General features: G+C 43.5%; 1 protein-coding gene across 1 annotated transcript in view; it reads left to right on the top strand.

Moving 5' to 3' along the window:
• Positions 1-8,408, top strand: part of DDHD1 (DDHD domain containing 1) — a gene marked incomplete at its 5' end in the record, with an annotated part of 64,968 nt that extends 56,560 nt beyond the window's left edge. Inside the window, 4 exons of the mRNA XM_085315004.1 lie at positions 2,079-2,228; positions 3,576-3,828; positions 5,088-5,270; positions 7,415-8,408. Of these exons, the coding sequence (XP_085171130.1) occupies positions 2,079-2,228; positions 3,576-3,828; positions 5,088-5,270; positions 7,415-7,596 (768 nt within the window). The remainder of the gene's footprint in view (positions 1-2,078; positions 2,229-3,575; positions 3,829-5,087; positions 5,271-7,414) is intronic.
• Positions 8,409-18,434: the final 10,026 nt, after the last annotated feature.

Raw genomic sequence — 18,434 nt, forward strand, 5'->3', positions numbered from 1 at the left:
AAACAACAAAATTAATAAATGTATTTCCAGAAGATTTTAGTCCTCTGTTCCCAGTAGGTTTCATCACATGGCAGTCTTCTATTCAGCCACTTTGCAATAATGCTGACAGTCTAATGGCTACAATTTAAAGGATTATTTTTGGAGAACTTAATTTTAATATTTAATATACAGTGCTTTGGTATCAGCCACCCCTTACAGTACCCTGCTATAGGTATACTTTGTCTTTGTAGGCATATTCAGAGCTGGAAGATGATGTTGAAAGGCTAGTGTGTGTACAAAAAGATATAACAAAGATCACTGCACTCCAGCAAGAAAGTGTCTGTCTGTGGACATTGTTCATCTTGTGTCTATCAATAGATGTAATGGAACAAAAGCCRTGCATCTTGTAACCATTGACTCTATTTACCTTTTGAGATTTCTGCCTAGTCTGCACTTGCCTAAAGTGAATTTATGAATATGTCTTTTGAGTATCTGTCTGCAAGTATAAGCTGGCAGACACAGTGCCTACTGCCTCCTTTCTGAAGGAGAAAGACCATAACTCCAAACACTGAATACAGGCATATCAGATGGACAGGGTGAAAGGTTACATATTCAGTGTAAAGGATTACACTGTGAATATCTGTTTCTGTTGTGTCTGAAGATGAGAAAACTTTTTATCCAAATGGCAAAAATGTAAGGGTCTGTGTAAAGCTTAATTATGAGAAAGAAGAGCTTCTTTGAGCTAGACTGGAGTAACAATACAGATGGCAAAGAGCAGCACTTTGTAGCATGCAACATTGAATGGATTTGCTGAAGACCTATTTTTTTTTCATTGAAATGAGACTCAAACATTCTTTTGGAGGAAAAAAAAAAGTGGGATACCAATGCCAAGTAAGAGGAGGAAGAATGTTTTGTGCCCTGCTGGAATCTGATAGATGAACTGGACCATTATTTCCACCCCCTCACTCCATGTGCTGACATACAGCAAAGGCACTTGGGAATCCAAGCATTCTTCATGTGCACTTAGCAAGAATGCAGCATTTGCTTGTGTTGATTAAGTTGTAGTGCACTAATAGTTGCTCAGCTGTAGTGCCCTGCAAACTGGGCTCTGCTATTGGGAAAGTTGTAGCAAAGCTCTGATAACAGTAAAACTAATTTTTCATATAAGAAAATATTCTAAAGGTTAAAAAGTAACTTTGACTTACRAAAATATTTTTGACTACAGAGTTTTACATTTGATGTTTCTAGGAGACGATGTCTGAGGATTGGTAATGGGATACGAAGCCATTCACCTCTAGGTCACTGTTGAATCCTGGCCCAGGTTGGTAGTGACCAAAAGTCGTTACCACTGATGCATGTTCAGTGACCTTTGTCAGACGGGTTAGTGGTTGCYGTCCAGGTTTACTCAACTTGCCTCTCGGTGTCAGAGGCAGTCCTTCTAGAGCAAAGTCACGGTAGCTTTGGACAGCATGAGAGTAGTCTGCAGAAACGCTGATTGTGCTGTACCTGTTCACGGGTAGCGATGGCTGATGTTTGTGGTGGCACTTCTGGCAAGCACCATTTTATTCACTTAACACTACACTAGATGTTTTCAAGAGGTTGTACATAACACCAGCCTGTATGTGTGTGTGTGATGACTATAAATATTCTTTAGGTTGTCTTTAATACTCAGTGTAGCTTGCATTTCTGCTTCCTTGATGGTATGTGCAGCAGAATGAGCTGTGGAGTACTTGGCTAGGGAAAGATTAATGTTTCATTAGAAAACAGACTTACAATCTTGTGAAACTCATGTTTCCTTAGTGTCCTCCAAATTCTTCTCACTCCAACTCTCACTCTAGACCTCTTTCAGTGCAAATATCCAACTTGTTTTTCAGTTTTCCGACTATGTAGCACCACAATGTGTGGCTCTCTTCTCGCAGCAAAGCAGAGTGGGGAACTTAACCTGTTGTGTTATAGGATATGTATGTTACAGCCGTCTTCCCTGTTCTGACTCACTAATACTATAYGTGTCCCTCAGTTGAAACAGAAAGAAATCAAATCCAGCCATGTTAGAAAGCATTATTTTCTTCCTTATTAACATGCATGAAATCTTTCCTTAGGTTGAGAATTTCTTCTGTATGGGATCTCCATTAGCAGTGTTTTTGGCATTGCGTGGCATCCGTCCAGGAAACAGCGGTAGTCAAGATCATATTCTGCCTAAAACGATTTGTAACCGCTTACTAAACATTTTTCATCCAACAGATCCAGTGGTGAGTTCTAATTGCAGTTGCAAGCTTTTACCTTGAGTATTTTTAAACATCAGCTGTTTGATAATATGTGTAGTCATCAAAGCATGTGGATCAACACACATATATTCCAGCACGTGACCATTTGTTAATGATTATTGTAGAATATCTTGAGTTTTATTACTGTAGAATAACAGCTTTTATAAATCAGTGCCTTAAATATCTTACACTTTGTTTCTCTTTTCATGTTAATAAGCATAAGGTTACGCATTTTTTGCAAAAACAGATGAAATGACCCTTCTCAGTAAATAATTATTCTCAGTCAAGTTCCAACTCCTGTTTAACTTACTGACTTCTATAAAACATCTTCTGTCCAAAGATGCTGTTAAACTTCACAACCGGTTTACAAGGTGCTGTGTTTTTTTTTTTGTTTGTTTGTTTATTTGTTTGTTTTAAAAAAGACACTATTGTTTTCCCCAGGAGTTCTGAGTAGCAGATCACTGGCATGTGAGATCGTACTTGGGAGGGAAGTGTTGATTATAGCTTTGCTCTGTCCTTGCAGCCTTGGGCCTTGGCAACTTCTTTGATGGGATCTTGATTTGGGAGTTTCATGTTTATTATAGAATAGTAATTTAGAAGATATCTATTTTTAAACTCTATTTCAGTCTGAATATCTTTAGACTTCTATCAAAACATGGTGGTTCTGCTCATCTCAAGCTTTTGTTCAGTTCCAGCTACTTCCAGGGTAGAACACATGGCAAATTTTCCTTGGAAACATAGGGTGAATGATCAGGTTACAATTAGCTGGCTTATTTTGCAAGTCGTAGCTTTACTTTTTTCTAGATAAAGTGCAGAATGCTTTCCTATATTTTAGTAAACAAAGAAAAATAATCAATAGAAAGCGTGTGTTTTTTTTAATACACACAGATGCCCTACCAGTTCATGGTTTGTACAGTGCTTAACAAAGATTCATCAAAGCAAGTGTTTGTGTAGCCAGTTCCTCCCTGTCTGTTGTGGCATACAGTATGTGTTTAGCTGTGTGTAAGGTTTGTTCTTCCAATACATTTTAACAAACATTTGTTGACAGTAGTTTTGGGGATGCTGACAGCACTATGTAGTAAAAGTGTTGCAGAGGAATGTGCAAATGCACATGTGCAAACAAACAGTAAAGGTAATAACATCTTCTAAGCTGTGATAATAACTGTGAACCAGAACATAATGCCACTGTTCTGTCACTTGTTCTGTCAAGGCTTTATTCTTGTTGCAGATATTTTGGATCTGAGGTTGAAGAGCACTCTGTATTGGGACGGGAATGTGATTTTTCAGTCATTATTGGTACTCAACATTTTCTTTTCTAAATTACTCTTGCAGGCCTATAGACTAGAACCTTTAATTCTGAAGCACTACAGCAACATTTCGCCTGTCCAGATTCACTGGTACAACACTGCAAATCCTCTACCTTATGAGCATATGAAGCCAAGTTTTCTCAATCCAACAAAAGAACCTACCTCAGTTACTGATAGTGAAAGTGTTTCAACTGTACCAAGCCCAACTACTTCACCAGTCTTGGTTCGACGCCATTATGGGGAGTCCATAACAAACATAGGCAAAGCAAGTATTTTAGGTAATTGTTCCTTATGTCCTTTTCTTTTTTATGTAGAAGCTCCTTGGAGACCATCACTGTTCTCTTRTGTGATGTTTAAGGTGCAACAGTAAGTAAGCTATTCCTGGTTCTTTTCAGTGTTTGTACAGTGTAGAAGTATTGCTTGTTTTAGACTAATGAACATTTCTCTGAAGAAGAGATAGTTGACTTACCCTGGAGTCAAGGCTTGAGGAGAGAGGATGTAGATCAGTGAGTTTATGCCATTGCTGCCTTATTGATGTCGTCTTTATTGAAATAACATCCTGGTGATTTAATAGTTTCCACTTTATCTCATGAGACTTTTTTTCAAAGTTTGTTACCTTTCCTGGTAAAATAGGAGAAAACTCAGTCTATATGGTAAGTATTACAGTTTCCTTTAACTCATAATTTTACATGAGGGAATCAGGCTGTTTTAATATGAAGTCTGTTCCTTTTGGTGTTCTGACTCAAAATAAGCTTTAGTTAAGGGACCTTAAATTCACTTTCACTGGAGCTCATAGTTGAGCACATACTTGCAGATTTTGTTGAATCAAAGTCTTTAGCCTTCTTCCAAATCTCATGCGGCCTGGTGCCAGGAATCTTCTCAATAGAATAATTAAATGTGTGTACAACTAACTTAGTCCTTAAGTAAAAATATGCAGTATTTCAAGGCAGGATTCTGTCAYGCTGCACTGCTTTTTCCTGTGTTACTATAGTAACTTTAATGTGTTGTCCATGAGGTGGCAGCAAAGTCAGGAGAAAACATCACAGATTTTCTACACTCCTATTTCTAAGCAATCAAATTAGTCCTTTTCAAGGGTGATATAGCAGTTCTAAATCTCTGTAAGGGTTATGCCAACATAAGGACCTTGATGAAAGGAGAGCCTTAAGTGTTCTGACAGGATTCTTAAATTCAGAAGGTACTAGCAGTATAAAACATTTTTACCTTCTCTTTCATAAATAGTTAAGACTAGTTACCACATATCCTTCAAAGTACTAGATTTCTTGGTGCAAAGTATCCTCATTTATTTTTGTTTCCTTAACTACAGTTTCCAGATTATAACCTTTGCTTGTATACTAGGTTGGCCTTACAATTAAAAAGTACACGCTGAAGTTAGATAAGCTGTTCCCACCCTAGAAAAGCATGAATAGTGTTTTCCTTTGTCTGTCACTCAGCTCTAATTGATGGGTGTTACAGTGACTTTAATTTGTGGTTTGATTCAGCTGCCCTTATGCTCGTTTTTTCTCTGTGCTGAATGCAGGMGCCGCGAGTATTGGGAAGGGCCTCGGAGGGATGCTTTTCTCAAGATTTGGTCGATCTAGTACAACCATCTCTCAGACATCTGAGACGGGGAAGGATGGAGCAGAGGGAGACGACAAGAAAGCCACAATGGTGGGAACACCGCCTTTCCCGCACAGCAGCTCAGGCTTTCTCGATCCCACGTGTGAGTGGCCAGTCCTGCACCTTAGCAACCCTTTCTGCCTTTTAGCTTCTCTGTGGAAAACAGATCTTTAGTGGGCTGCGTATGTATGCTGGGGGAGGGTGGAAATAACATACRAACAAACATACACCCCTATTTAATTTTATTGGGTTGCTCTAGAATGATAAAAATTGAATCTGTTCCTGCTCTTYGAATTTCTTAGGTCTTCCCAAGGACTGACCCTCTTCTCCTTTTTTTCATTTTTCTCCTAAAAGAGGTGTATCTGTATATATGTGTGTCTGTGTGTATACATACACATACATATATATGTGTATATAYTTATATAYGTGTGTTAAAATATGCSTGTATTTTGCAGAGTTTTAGCTAATTAGATTTGTATTTCAGTAGCTCCTAAACTCTCACTAGGGAAAGCAACATAATTGCCACAGAGAATCCCACTTACCATTTGTAATAAAATGGATTRACTTAAATTTTCTTGCACATTTGCAATTTTGAAGTAATCTATATTTAAAGGCATGCGTGACTGGAAACAAAGGCTATTCTTGCCCTAATCTGAACTGCCCAGAGTGCAGTTCTAGCAGTTGTTTTTTGGAAAAACATAGGTACTTCCTTTACAGCAATTCATGCTTGACTCAGTTTCTAAAGTTCTCATTGGCACTGTTGCAAGACGAGGTTTTTGCAATCTAAGCAGTCACAAGTAGCAGCACTACTGTATCTTGTGATAGCGTTCACATGATAAGTTGCAGTCCTTTGATCATTGCTAATTTCAATAGATATCCTGAGTCATTACTGAGGACACGGACTTTATTGTAAACTTAAGGAAAATGCAATGGCATGACAGCGAATACTGCAGAACTCTTGAAGTCCTTTCAGTGGGCGGTTGGTGCTTCAAGGCCTTCTACACAGCTCCCTCATCTCTCTCTCTCTCTTTAAAACTTCATCTCTGTGCCACAGAACGAGTGTGGAGCTGAGGCCAGCAAGGCTGCAAACAGAATGATGCAATCTATGGCCCAAGTATTTGCTTCTGAGAGGGCGGCTGCATGGCTTGTGGTGGGATTTGGCTCCCAGCCCAAGCTTCTGTAACGGAATCTAACCAGAGAGAGACAGAGTTGTTGGGAGCGTTGTTTTTGCAGAGTGACTGGTTTTGAATGTATGCGTCTTAGTGGAAATGACTGTGGTTCTCTCCCAGTATGCAGAGGCTCTGACTCTCCCTCTCTTTGCTGCATTTGGAAAGTAGCGAAATGCCGGTATGAAAATACGAAGGGCTGTCACACCCGGAGAGCCGCTATGCCGTGACTGCGGAGGCAGCGCTTGTGCGATGCTCCATTTATGTACTCTTTGAGCCAAGAATTAAAATTCCTTGAAATTGGCTTTGATAAATGGCTGCATTTTTTACTCAATATGGGGTTTTGGCTTTTGCAGCTAAGCAGGCTTTTAGTTTTGTCCTTTCTATTCYATTGCTTTGTAGAGGTTTTCTAACCGCTGAAGTGCCTTAACAATAGGTTAGCCATTGGCCCAGTTAAACAGGCAGTGAAAATTGCTTGAATATGGTATTGATCAAAACAGTCATTGAAATGGAGGGATAACTGTTGAAATATATTTGGAATAATCTGGAAATCAARGGAGTTAGTGCTATGTAAGGACTGCTGATTTTCAGAAAGGGCTTATAATTTTGTGCATAGCTTCATCTCGTTGCGTAGGCACTGAAGATACACGAGAGCTATCTGTTTCAGAAAGTTCAGAGCATCCATCTTCTGAAAGTCAAAATTCCTTTATGGTACCTCAACATCTGCTGGATACTTTCATATAGTTATCATGAGGAGCATAAATAAATGTATTTATACAGTTACTGTAAGGAAAACAGTTGCTTAAAAAGCACACAGGCTTTTTCTAAGCTTTAGGGTTTTTCTCTGAACTAAGAAGCACTCCCAGATCATGTTTGTGATAAATATACGTGCATGAAATACACGTATGTACTTTTTTTTAATGTAGATGAGTGTGGTGCTAAATGCAAACACAGAGATGTTATATCCGTTCTATATAGAGCAAGTAGAATCGGAAGCCAAAGCTGACAAAAAAAATATGCAGATGTTTTTCCTTCTGTTAGCATACAATTCTGGTAACACTTTTGTTTCTTCAATTTCTAGTGGAACTGGAGCACAGGATCGATTTCGAGCTCAGGGAAGGTCTTGTGGAGAGCAGATACTGGTCTGCAGTCACGTCACACACTGCCTATTGGTCATCTCTGGATATTGCTCTCTTCCTTCTCACCTTCATGTACAAACATGACCAAGAAGATCCTGACAAATCCAATTTAGATGCTATTTGAATTTTTGACTGGGGAAGGGGAGGGATGGGACAGGAAATTTTAAAACAGATGGCACAAAACTGATGTTTTACTGTTAAACTGCAGTATATAAGGCATGGAGGTTTCAGGTTTAAGTGCATGTTTGGATTTTTTCCTGTTTCTAAAGAGCAAGAATGATTTGTATTTAAAAGCACTTTATCGTTTTAAACATTTTGCAGTGCTTAATTAGGCCTAAATTTATTCCAAATTCTCATTAACTTTGACTGTATAAAAAGCCAATACAGTGTGTAGCATCACGTAAGCACGGTTGTGCAGTGTGCTGGGTGACATACTTGTTACTGACCATAATTGCTGTTTAGTTCATTAAAGTATAAAGATTAGTTAATTCAATAACTAAATTAATTTCTATTAACAAAATATATGTTAGATAAAAACCTAAAACTGCCATGTTCTGATGTTTGTGTATCAGTAAATAACAAACGGTGGTGTCATTTTTCTAGGACTTTATTCAGATCCATATCCTATTTTCCACAATTCCATTGAAAGACCATTCTGACTACTGGCTGGCTTCTGAGGGCCTGTTATACATGACACATTTAGAAGCTGATGCTGAAAAAGCATGAAGAAAATATTTGAAATACTGTAATTATAATTTATTATCTCTAACTGTTTCATTTTATTCCGGTGTATAAAACATTACTTTTTTACTGGTTTCTTTTGACATAACTTAAGAACCACATTTATTTTCTACAGCGTTAAGACTTTTTCTCAGAAATACATATCTTTGTACTACTATTCAAATGAAATATATGGACACTGTGGCACACTTTAAGTATTTTTTCATTAAAAATAAATATTTGTGGTTTCACACAAATGACATTGGTCACATTCTTCTCAAAGGTAAGTAGCTGCTTTGATAGGCCTTTCCAGGCCACAAGTGTTTCTCAAGCATGTGAAGGTTTTGGCCTCACGTTTGACTTGGTTGGCAGGGGCTCCAACTGTCTTTTGCTTACCATTATTAAATATAGGTGTATGTGTGTGCACGTGCATATATGTCTAAAMATATATGTTTATGTATGTGCAAGGAATGCAAGGAGTAAAGATGGCAGCAGAAAATAAACTTGGGGAGGCCTGAGGATACCAAAACTTAGATCAGATTTGTACTTGAATTTAATTTAGGAGGAGTTAGGAGAGAAATATTGGGATGAAAGGAAATAATCTCCAAATGAAACACCAGAAGATCATTGTTGAGATTTTAAAACAACACATAAAGCTCTGGGGCAGATACATGGCCTCTGAGCTGCCCCTAGCTGAGGCATTTATGATTTGTAGGGCATGTTTAGAAGCTGTAGACTCTAAACTTTAATTTAAAAAAAGAAAAAATCAAGCCGTAGTGTCAGTCAGTAGCTGTGTTGTCAGTGTCAGCAGATGTGGTAACATCAGCCCAAGCCTGCAGAGAGCCCTGAGCAGCCACCATCAGCGACTCCGAGACGTGGAAACTGCCAAAGTCCTTTCTCAAGCCCTGGGGAGGAGAGGGTGGCCGTGCTCCCGAGTAGGGACGTGTGGACAGCTGCTCGGCTCCCCAGCCCGTGGGGGAATGGGTAAGGAACTGGCCTTGGGCCTGCGTGTTGGGGTTATGGCTTTAGGAATAACTATAAAGAGGAAAGAAGTAATGCAAACAAAAAAAGGGGGGAATGGGGAGGGAAGATAAAGGCAGAAAAGCATTTCTAAACGCAGTTGAACAACACTGAGCAAAGATCTTCAGGTGCTGTAAAAGACCACATTTCAGCATGGATCTCGGTGGAAAAAATCCTTCTGGCCTTGGTGAATTGTAACTCTCCTGCCTGACGTGTTTATCTTGGTCGATGATCAATCATTGAAAGTTAAAATAGACCCGAGTTTGGCACTTCTGCTCCAGAAAACAGGCTTTTGTTTACATTGCTGGTTTTCCAGATATACTGTTTAATCAACTCTTCCTAATTAGGAGAACTTCAGTGTAGAAGGTGACCCTCCTTTTATATTTACGATGTGCAAAACATTTTCAAAGGTACACAGTTGGTGCTTCAACGCTTTGAGAAGGGCAGCTTGTCACTGCCGTGGTATCCCCTTTATACTRGTGGATCCCCACTAGATCTCTTTAAATGTTGTAAACCAGCGGGATTTGATTCCTGCAATTCTTGTGGTCTGTGTAGACTCCGCTGTTGTCCAGAACATGTTTCAGATTTATGGAGTAGTTGCTTCCCTCCCATCAGAGCGTGCTGGCACTTGCTAGCTGCTCTCCATATAAGGGATGAGATTCTACTTTTATGTACCTCTTGGCAAATCCGGGAGAAATAAATCATGGAGCTGGTAGGAGAAGGGAGAATAAGGACCAATACCTGCGCATCGTAGTGCACAGATCATGATTCTAACTTCGTGAAGCTTCGAATAATCTCCAAGCTTAGTTACAAAGAGCAAACGCCACTAAAKAATAAATGGAAATTCATTCTAAAATGTGTGCAAAGATGTTAAGCATGCTATGAGCAGACTCCCATCTTCGTAATCCTCAAAACTGATCTCTTAACCCTCTTGCAAAGATGAAATAGTCGTGCTATTTGATAATTGAATTCTGAAAGTGTTAGAAAACAGTTTGCCCCATTTCCATTCTGCAAGGTAATGCTGATTCGAGCAGGGTCACATCCCTGCRTGCTAGTGTCTGGTCAGATGGTCCATGGCAGAGCAYAGGGCTGAATTCCCTGGCTTTCAGTTACCGACTTGTTTGCTTTCACAAGGCAGAAGGTTAGCTTTACAGGCTGTGTTGACTGGCGGTTTTTCTTGAGAAACCAAGATAAGGGAAATGTTCTGGGCTGTTCTCGGTCGTCTTACTGATAGAGCTGTTTTCTGAAATTTGTCCTTGAGTATTTTGTCCAAATTTGACACTTAAAATTTTTTGCTACTAGGTCACTTTTGCAGATAATCAGCTTTGAAAGTCTTCTACTGAATTCCATCCGTTTGCTCCTAATTATCTTGTTATGGTTGTACTGTGGTCTCTCTTCCCTTGTATATTCTCTCTGCTTTTATTTCCTGTGTTTCCAAGGTTAGAGTCCTTTTGTTTTATTTTACCATGATAGTATAGCTGGCCAACTCAAATTATTTTATCCCCTTTTCTAATTAATACTAGGCTAAACTAAGCCATGTTTCACATTCTCATGTTTATATTATGTCTGGGTGCCACCTTTTCCTCCTTTGTGATTTTCTGTTGTCCTTGTGCTCGCTTCCCATGCCGCTCGTCAGCTGAGCTGACTGTGCCTGTAGCTAAATCATTGGTAATTGATTTTTTTTTTTTCTAGTTGAGTTCATGAATCACTGTGTCAACTGTTTGCAGTTAGATAGTTAATGTGTATTTATGTGCCCTGTGCTCGGTGAGTTTATTTGAAATTCATTCTGTTTCCCGTTCTTCTGTTAGTATCTTGGAGATTAGATTTCTGCTTCCCCACAACATTTTTCTGTGTGAGTAGGACTGAAATTGGTTGACCTGTGGTGGTTTACAGGGTCATCTCCCAATACTCTCCATACATCTTCAGTGACTGTCAGTGGTCCAGCAGGCTTTTATACACCGAGATACAGTGATATGCTGCCCCCCATATACTCTGTTTTTGTTTTTTAAGTGTTACTGTTTCTGCTCATCTGCAGTTGCACTGACCGCTTTGCGTTGCTTTCCAGAGTCTGTACCTATCTRTCGCCTTTGCTGATCTTGTGAAGAGCTTTAAAATCGTCAGCACGTCACCTGTGTGACAGTCGCATTTTCTGGTTTACTGGACAGACTTCCCTCCATCATTTTTGTGTCAGTGTGTTTGGTCTGCGTTTAGTAACCATYTCCCACGAGAGGAGCCCTTCTCTTGATTTAGCTCTTCCTTGTCTCTTCCACAGGCGTTTTCTAGCACAGTTTCTCTCTTATCCACTGCTCCAAGCCTTTTCTGAAGTCTTCGGTTTTCATTTTTGCTTTCATTTGTGTTCCCGGGAATTGACGCTTGGCTCAAGACTGCGAGTTTGAGGATGGCTTKTGCATCCTCATACCTAAAGTGCTGTGGAAATTGCACAGGTGCCAGCTTTTGTTTCCAGAGTTCAGCTTTGAAATCTAATCGGCAGGTATTACTGTTGGTCCAGGAGAACTTCTCCTGAAAGCTCAGCTTCAGCAAAGCCCGGATGGATATGTTTAGGTTTCAGGATGGGTTTGCATGTTTTCCGTCACAGTGTTTACGCGTTGTCTGGTCACTGCCTTCGGTCAGCTTAGCTCTGTGGCTGGCGGAGCATTTTCTCTCCTTGTAAATGAATATTGGCATGCTAGTGAGCAGTCGATCTGGGCTGGCCTCTCCCAAGTCTGGTTCCTTACTCTGAGGATTTCTCATGCATCCSTTTTGCTACAGAACCATTTAAAAATGCACACCCAACCTCCTGACAGTGTGTCGACACGGTCTCCTCTTCCAGGAAATAAGAGGAGAAGTCCTAGTATGTGGAGACAAATGTCTGGCTCTCAAGCTTTCAGATTGTCCTGGAGGCCAGTGCTCTCTGGTCCAGTTAGGAAGCAGATTCCGACAGCAGCCTTTTTCCCTCAAAACGCCCTYTCTCCACATCTCCAGTTGCAGCAGCTCTTGACCAGCAGACTTAGCCAACCCTTTCCCCTGGAGTGTGAAAAGTCAGTGAGGCCCCTGCRAGCATGAGATGTCCCTGGAGTCATTTCTTGTGGTTTTGAAATCCTCRGTGGTTTATCCAATGAGAAGGTTTTCATTTGACAGTTTTGTGGACATCGCCACAGATTAACTTCCCTATTTGCTTCTTAAATAAAATACCGCTTCTCGCAGCTACTCTGCCTGTTCCCTGGTGTCTCACTGGTTGCAAACATGGGATGTGGGAGAGGTGAAATGCAAACTGCCCTGCAGCCCTGACTACACGTTCAAGCTTCAGGGCCCCCACCTTTGGTTTGTTCTTGCTGGATTTACAGCTCTTTCAGTGTCTCTTTGAAAGTCAGTATCTCATTGCAGAGTGGTCTTATACTTTAAGAGTAGCTACTCAAAGGGTTTTAACATTTCACTATGCCCCTTGATAAACAAGATCCTTGACTTCCATTTTAAAATGGGACTTTCAAGCACGTTTGTGCCAAAGCATCTGATTTTGGGGGGGGGGAGGGGGGCGTTTCTGCACTTTGCAGTTAAGTCGTCTTTAGCTTGAGTTTTAAACTCATAATAGCCATTTCAAGTAGAAATTACTTAATCTTATCCCAGAGAGCGTTCCACTGCCTTATCAGGTAGTTCCTCTCTAAGGTGGTATCACTGGTAACATGGCAGACCACCTCGAGCTGCCAGTGTGGTCCTGATCATGCTACTTCTGCGGTTGTTCTAGCTGTCCTTGTGCAGTCTTGTAGCTGGATCCCTAACATCCCGGTCCAAAACTCGCCCAAAGGAAGGTCAGGGTCTCAGGGCAGTGATGCTCTGCAGGCTGCCTGGGAGCTGGCTTGCAACGCTGAGCCCAGCCTGAGGAGCAAAGAGGGGGTTTGGATCTCCACTGCCCTGCAGTTCGGAGTCGTGTTGTCCCAGGCCCTGCGGTTTGTTGCTCGAAGGCAGGCTGGACAGGAAACGGGTTTCCCAGCAGTTTCCCACATTGCATTTTTTCCCATTGTGAATCAGCATAGAAATACAAAATGGCAAAGATCTCTGCAAGATGAAAAGAACTGTCTGAAGCTGGTGAAAATGTTTTCCCTCTCCAGCTTTTCATCTCACTTCTGATCTATTGTACTAAAGGGCCAAGTAAGAAGCATGCATGTTTTCAGTCTAAAAATGCCAGTGTCCTGTTTTGGTAACTTTTCCRGATGTTTATTACTGCAGGATTTGTCAGAAAAAATTTTCACAATTATAATGACTTTTGGAAAAGTGATATTGGCATTTAATCCCTTAAAACATTTTCTGCCTTGCTGCTGTTAGATATACTTTCAGTAAGGAAATGGTTAGACCTATCTGCAAAGAAGGACGGAGGGCAAATACCGTCTAGCTCCCAGCTAGCATGTTTAGGGAATACATTCTGCGGATGCCGCAGTTACGTTTCATCAGTGTCTCAGCAGCTAGTTTCTCAGCTACTGGAATATGAAGGGTTCTTCAGTTAATCTCTTGCTTTGCATAACCTAAGACGCTGTCGGAAAAGTAGTCTTTTTAAACCAGCTCTAGGGTGGCACTGCTCTTTAGCGTTGTGTGCTCTGCAGGAAGGGCTTGCACTGAAGCCACGGTTGAATATTCTTTGTTTATGGAGAGCAATGCTAGGCTGGGACAGTTCTGCCTCTTGGCATCCACGTCAGGGTTTCTCCTTTATGCTTACCAGACTGCCCTCTGCGTGCAATTCTGAGCATATTTATTTGTTTAATTTTTAAATAAACTATGAGAAATCAGCAGGGGGAGGAAGCAGAGGGTTGTGTTGTGGTGGCTGCAGAAAAGGGAAGAGGGTAGAAAGGTTTCTTCCAAAGATGCATGCTCTGCTGTCACGAAGCAAACTTGCCATCTCGTTCGTGTCGTAGAGACCACGTCTGCATCTGGGGAGGGAGGAGGAGGAATGAAAACCAGCAGGAGAAATGCTGATTAAATCAARGCAAAGCTTAGCAGCTTTGTGGAACAGTTTGATGCGTATCAGCCAGCACATGTTAAACATATGTTCTAGTCTGATGCTTTTATCAGGCTATCTGGGTGCAAGGCAGATGGCAGCGAGAAGGAACAGAGCTACAGGCCTTCTCTGCAAGAAGGGCTCAGCCCTGTGACTCCCCTGGGCGCGGACTGCAGCTAGGAGAACACCAGCCTTCCCTTTGCTCCCGGCACTGGGCTGGTACATGATGAAAGTCAGGAGGGACCACGCTGTCTCCCGACCTCCTGCAGGCAACCGCTTCCCACCCAGCATCGCCGCGCTGCTTTCTAGGATTGTTCGCTTTCTTTCCCCGGTCGCGGGGCTGACCAAGTGTTACATTTTTGACATCTGCAACCACAAAGTCCTGGGAAAAAAATGCGGAGGACTCATCACGTCAGGCTGCTTCTCTCTGCAGCGAATTTTGGTTCTGAATAGCATTAGCAAATGATGGCACGTGAAAACTTCCACAGATACGGTTGGATTCCTCCTGTGCTCTGCAGTGCTTCCTACTGTTTTRTTCAGTATTTTAGGGCAACATCTAGCTACCTAAAGAAAACCAGAATGTGAGGTTTTCATGATAAATAGTTTGCTGGTTTCTGGTTATATTTCATATTGATGATGGCATTCTTAGCCTTCTTGGATTTATGATTTATGGTAACATATTCTTTGCCTTCTGTGAAATATTACTGGGGAAGAAGGAGTTCTGGATGCAAGATGTTTCTGTGTAAAGCATTAAGGACCTCATGAATTTATCCTATGGCATCTAGAGAAAGTACGTGCGCATGTAAGCACAGATCGATACATTCTGTGCGTTATATATGTACACACAGCGCATTTGTTTCTCCACAAACTCAGCTGTGTTTAAAAGCAGGGCTTCTAAGATGGGCYTGAAAGCTTCTGCAAAATATTTTTACCCTCGCCAAACAAGTTAGTTAATTAATCTGCTAAATCAGTTCTTGCTGGCTGTCCCTGAAGATACCCCTCCTAACTGAGATTTCTTTTTTAAGATTTGGACAAAACGCAATGGTTGAGTCATGAGTTTTCTTTCTGGCTCTGCTGCTGCAATGGGGAATGTTGTTCACAATATTGCCTGTTGCCATATGCTTTTTTCATCAAGTAAAAGGGTGCAACTTTCTTTTTGCTTCCCCCTCCACTGACTCACTCCCCAAATATGTTTCTGGTTAGGATGCCTTGTGGCTTCTTCCGGACATAAGGTTTTGTATTTTGCAGTTCGCTTGGTGAATTGGCCTTAAAACGTCTTAGAGCCCGGGAGGACGGGCGTCCCGGAGAGCAGACAGACCCGGAGAGCAGAAAGTTGCTTTCCTCTTGCTGGTGTGCCGTTTGTTTTGTAAACCTCTTGCCCCAGAAGTGGCTTTCCAAGGGGTGGACAGTCCTGTTCCGATGTCCTCCAGCGCAGCTCAGCGAGGTTTTGTCCCCGGGAAGTCGAGGAAAGGTCTAAGGGAGCCTCTGGATCTCCCTCCTCTACTAGGTGAACTTGGCTTTTTATATGTTTGCAGTGTTGTACTTTTAAGGTCACTGCAAGTTAAGGAACGGACTTAGCTGACTGCAAAATAACTTGGACAGACAGACAGACAGGTCCCTTTCTGGCCTCTTTTAAGGCATTGYATTCAAGCTTGCCTTTGCTGCTGCCCAGGGCGCTCGGTGCGGTGACTTTCCCCGCTGATCCCACGTTTCCTCAGAGCTGGCGAGTTGGGAACACGGGGCCTTACGTGTCACGGCAGAGCCTCAACCCGCTGCTCCCGACATCCTGTCTTGGGCAGCAGCTCGTTTCCAAGGCTTGACAAACAGAAGGAAACTGCTCCCCAAAAAGCCGGCCATAAATCACCCAGATGATGCTTCCTGAATCTGACCTTGCAGAAAACAGGCTTGCACCTGCGAGCGTGGCGCTGGGTTCCTAATCCGCAGCCAGAGGTTACTGCTGGTCTGCCAGTATCGCGGCGGTATCTGCTGGGCCTCGCTAGTGGGGGGCCTGCTGCCGCCGGGGTGCACCCCGTCCCCCCTTCGCAAAGTCCCAGCAGCCGCAGGGATGTGGCGGCGCAAGCCGGGGRGAGCGGTTTGCCCGTTCCTCAGCCGAGGAACTGAGATGCCGAGAGTTAAGCGACTGGCCCAAAGCCAGAGCGCTTGGAAACGAGCCCACGCGCGTTCCTCCCGTTAGCCGGGACGTTGGCGGCGCTTCCCGCGTCCTCGCCGCTTGCCTCGACGCTTAGCTCAGCGCTGCGCCCGCGCACCGGGGTTTTCCCGGCAGCCGCTCTGCCGGCGTGGTGCGCGGAGAAAGTTGTTTTAGCTGAGCCGACTCTCYGGCAGGGTGTCTCCGGGCATTGGGCCGACGACAAAAAACTGCGTAAGGGCGCTGCGGGGCGGCCGGCGGGCCGCAGCGCGGGGGGTCCTCTCGCAGCGAGTGGAAATTGGGAGTCGAATCCTCACTGTCCCGCTTCCAAGCCTGCAGTCTGCTCTTCCCTGTGCCCTTTTCCATGTTCTCTGCAGCAAAATCCACCTCCTTTCTGCAAGGGAAGTCGTCCGGGTCCCTGGACCCTGGTGCAGGCTGCTCTGGAGACGCCGGCGGTGAATAGAGCTGCGCAGCCGACGTTCCCAGCTGGACCAGGTCCCACCACGACGTTCCCAGCTGGACCAGGTCCCACCACGACGTTCCCAGCTGGACCAGGTCCCACCACGGATGGGCCTGGCCCACGCCGCGAGCCTGAGGTGACTCACCGGGACCCCAAGCCGTGCGGATGCAGGAGGCGGCTATCGGGGGTCACCTGCCAAGGCCGCCTGGGACGCAACCCCTGCTCCCTGCACTTCCCTTCTCACGCGAAAGGCGGTGCTCCGCTGGACGGGGGGCACCACGCTCTTATGGGGGTCCCTCCTGGGAAGGACRTGTCACTTACAATCAGCACCCGGTGCTGTAGTTACCCTCGAGCCACTACTAACCACTCCTCCTTAGCGCAGGAGTGACGGCTGCAAGGAGGAGGAATCTAATTTCTATGGGATTTGTTAGAATTTCAGCTTCTTGTTCTTTAGTTTTGTTTTTTTTTTTTTTTTTTTTTTTTTTTTTTTTCCTTCTTGTACTTCCCAGTGCTGCTACCGCTTCATGGCCTGGTAGTGTCATCATCTGGCTGTTCAGGAGATGGAGGGGGAGGCAGAGGTGTTTCCTTGCAAGGAACAAATGTTGGAATAGCCTGTCTTTGCTCAGCTGGAAGTTTTTCTAATGCAAAAAAAAAAAAAAAAAAAAGGCAATGTAAGCAAAGCCTGGATATACCATGGCCTGGAGGGAGGGACTGGAGATTTGATGCTTGGAAAAGATATGCTGGCAACAGAATCTCCTGGATTCTGCCTTAAAAAAAAAGGAATCTCCCAAGGGAACTGGAGAAACCCAACGTATGTGTTATTTAAAACTGAGCAAAACGAAGAGCTGGAGGCTACAAGCCTAGCCTAACCCCAGTGGCTTCACACAGGCCTTGTTAAAACCCCCAGGGAGGAAGAACACATTGGACAGCCGGAATAGATCTCTCCTCCACTTCACGTCCGTCTTTCCATGAGGTTGTGCGTTGGGAAAACGAGTGAGGTCCTGGGAATATTCTTTTTCCTGCTGCACATCTGTACATGCCGTTGAGATGTACTTTCACCCTGGTGCAGCACGGACCCCCCTCCCTCTCCCTGGTCCCTTTCCAAGAGATGAAGCACATCCCTTTCCCAGTGCAGGACCCTTCTTCAGACCATGGGGGGGTCTCTCCCCCATCCCTTGGCTGGAAGGTGACCCCAAACCTCCTCCCGCTCTTCGTGTAGGCTCACGCTCTCTGGGGACAGAGTCTTGCTCTCATTGCATTTGTACAGCCCCTAGCACCGTGGAGGACAGGTTCAGGTAAAACCATGATGTCCCTCACGTAGAACAACACCTCTCCACCTYGGAGACCTCCCATCTCAAGGCATTTCCCATGGAGCTTGCTGCCCGGCTGGTTTTGTTCCCATCTTGCTTTCTGAGAGCTTTCCTACGGCCTGTGAAGCCACTTGGAGCGTGACCTGACTTTCTCCTTTTCCCTGTGTGCCTTTAGCCTGTTTCCTATCACGCTGCCATGGGGCTTGGCTTCTCCTGCGGCACTGGCTGACCCTCCAGCCGCCTGTGTTTAACAGAGCTTCTTAGCGAATTCCTCTGCATAGTAATCTCTGGGTTGCTATCTAAGGAGTTTAAGGATATT

Source organism: Rhea americana, unplaced genomic scaffold, assembly GCF_003343005.1.
Source record: "Rhea americana isolate MKP2758 unplaced genomic scaffold, rheAme1 scaffold_42, whole genome shotgun sequence".
Classification (NCBI taxonomy): domain Eukaryota; kingdom Metazoa; phylum Chordata; class Aves; order Rheiformes; family Rheidae; genus Rhea; species Rhea americana.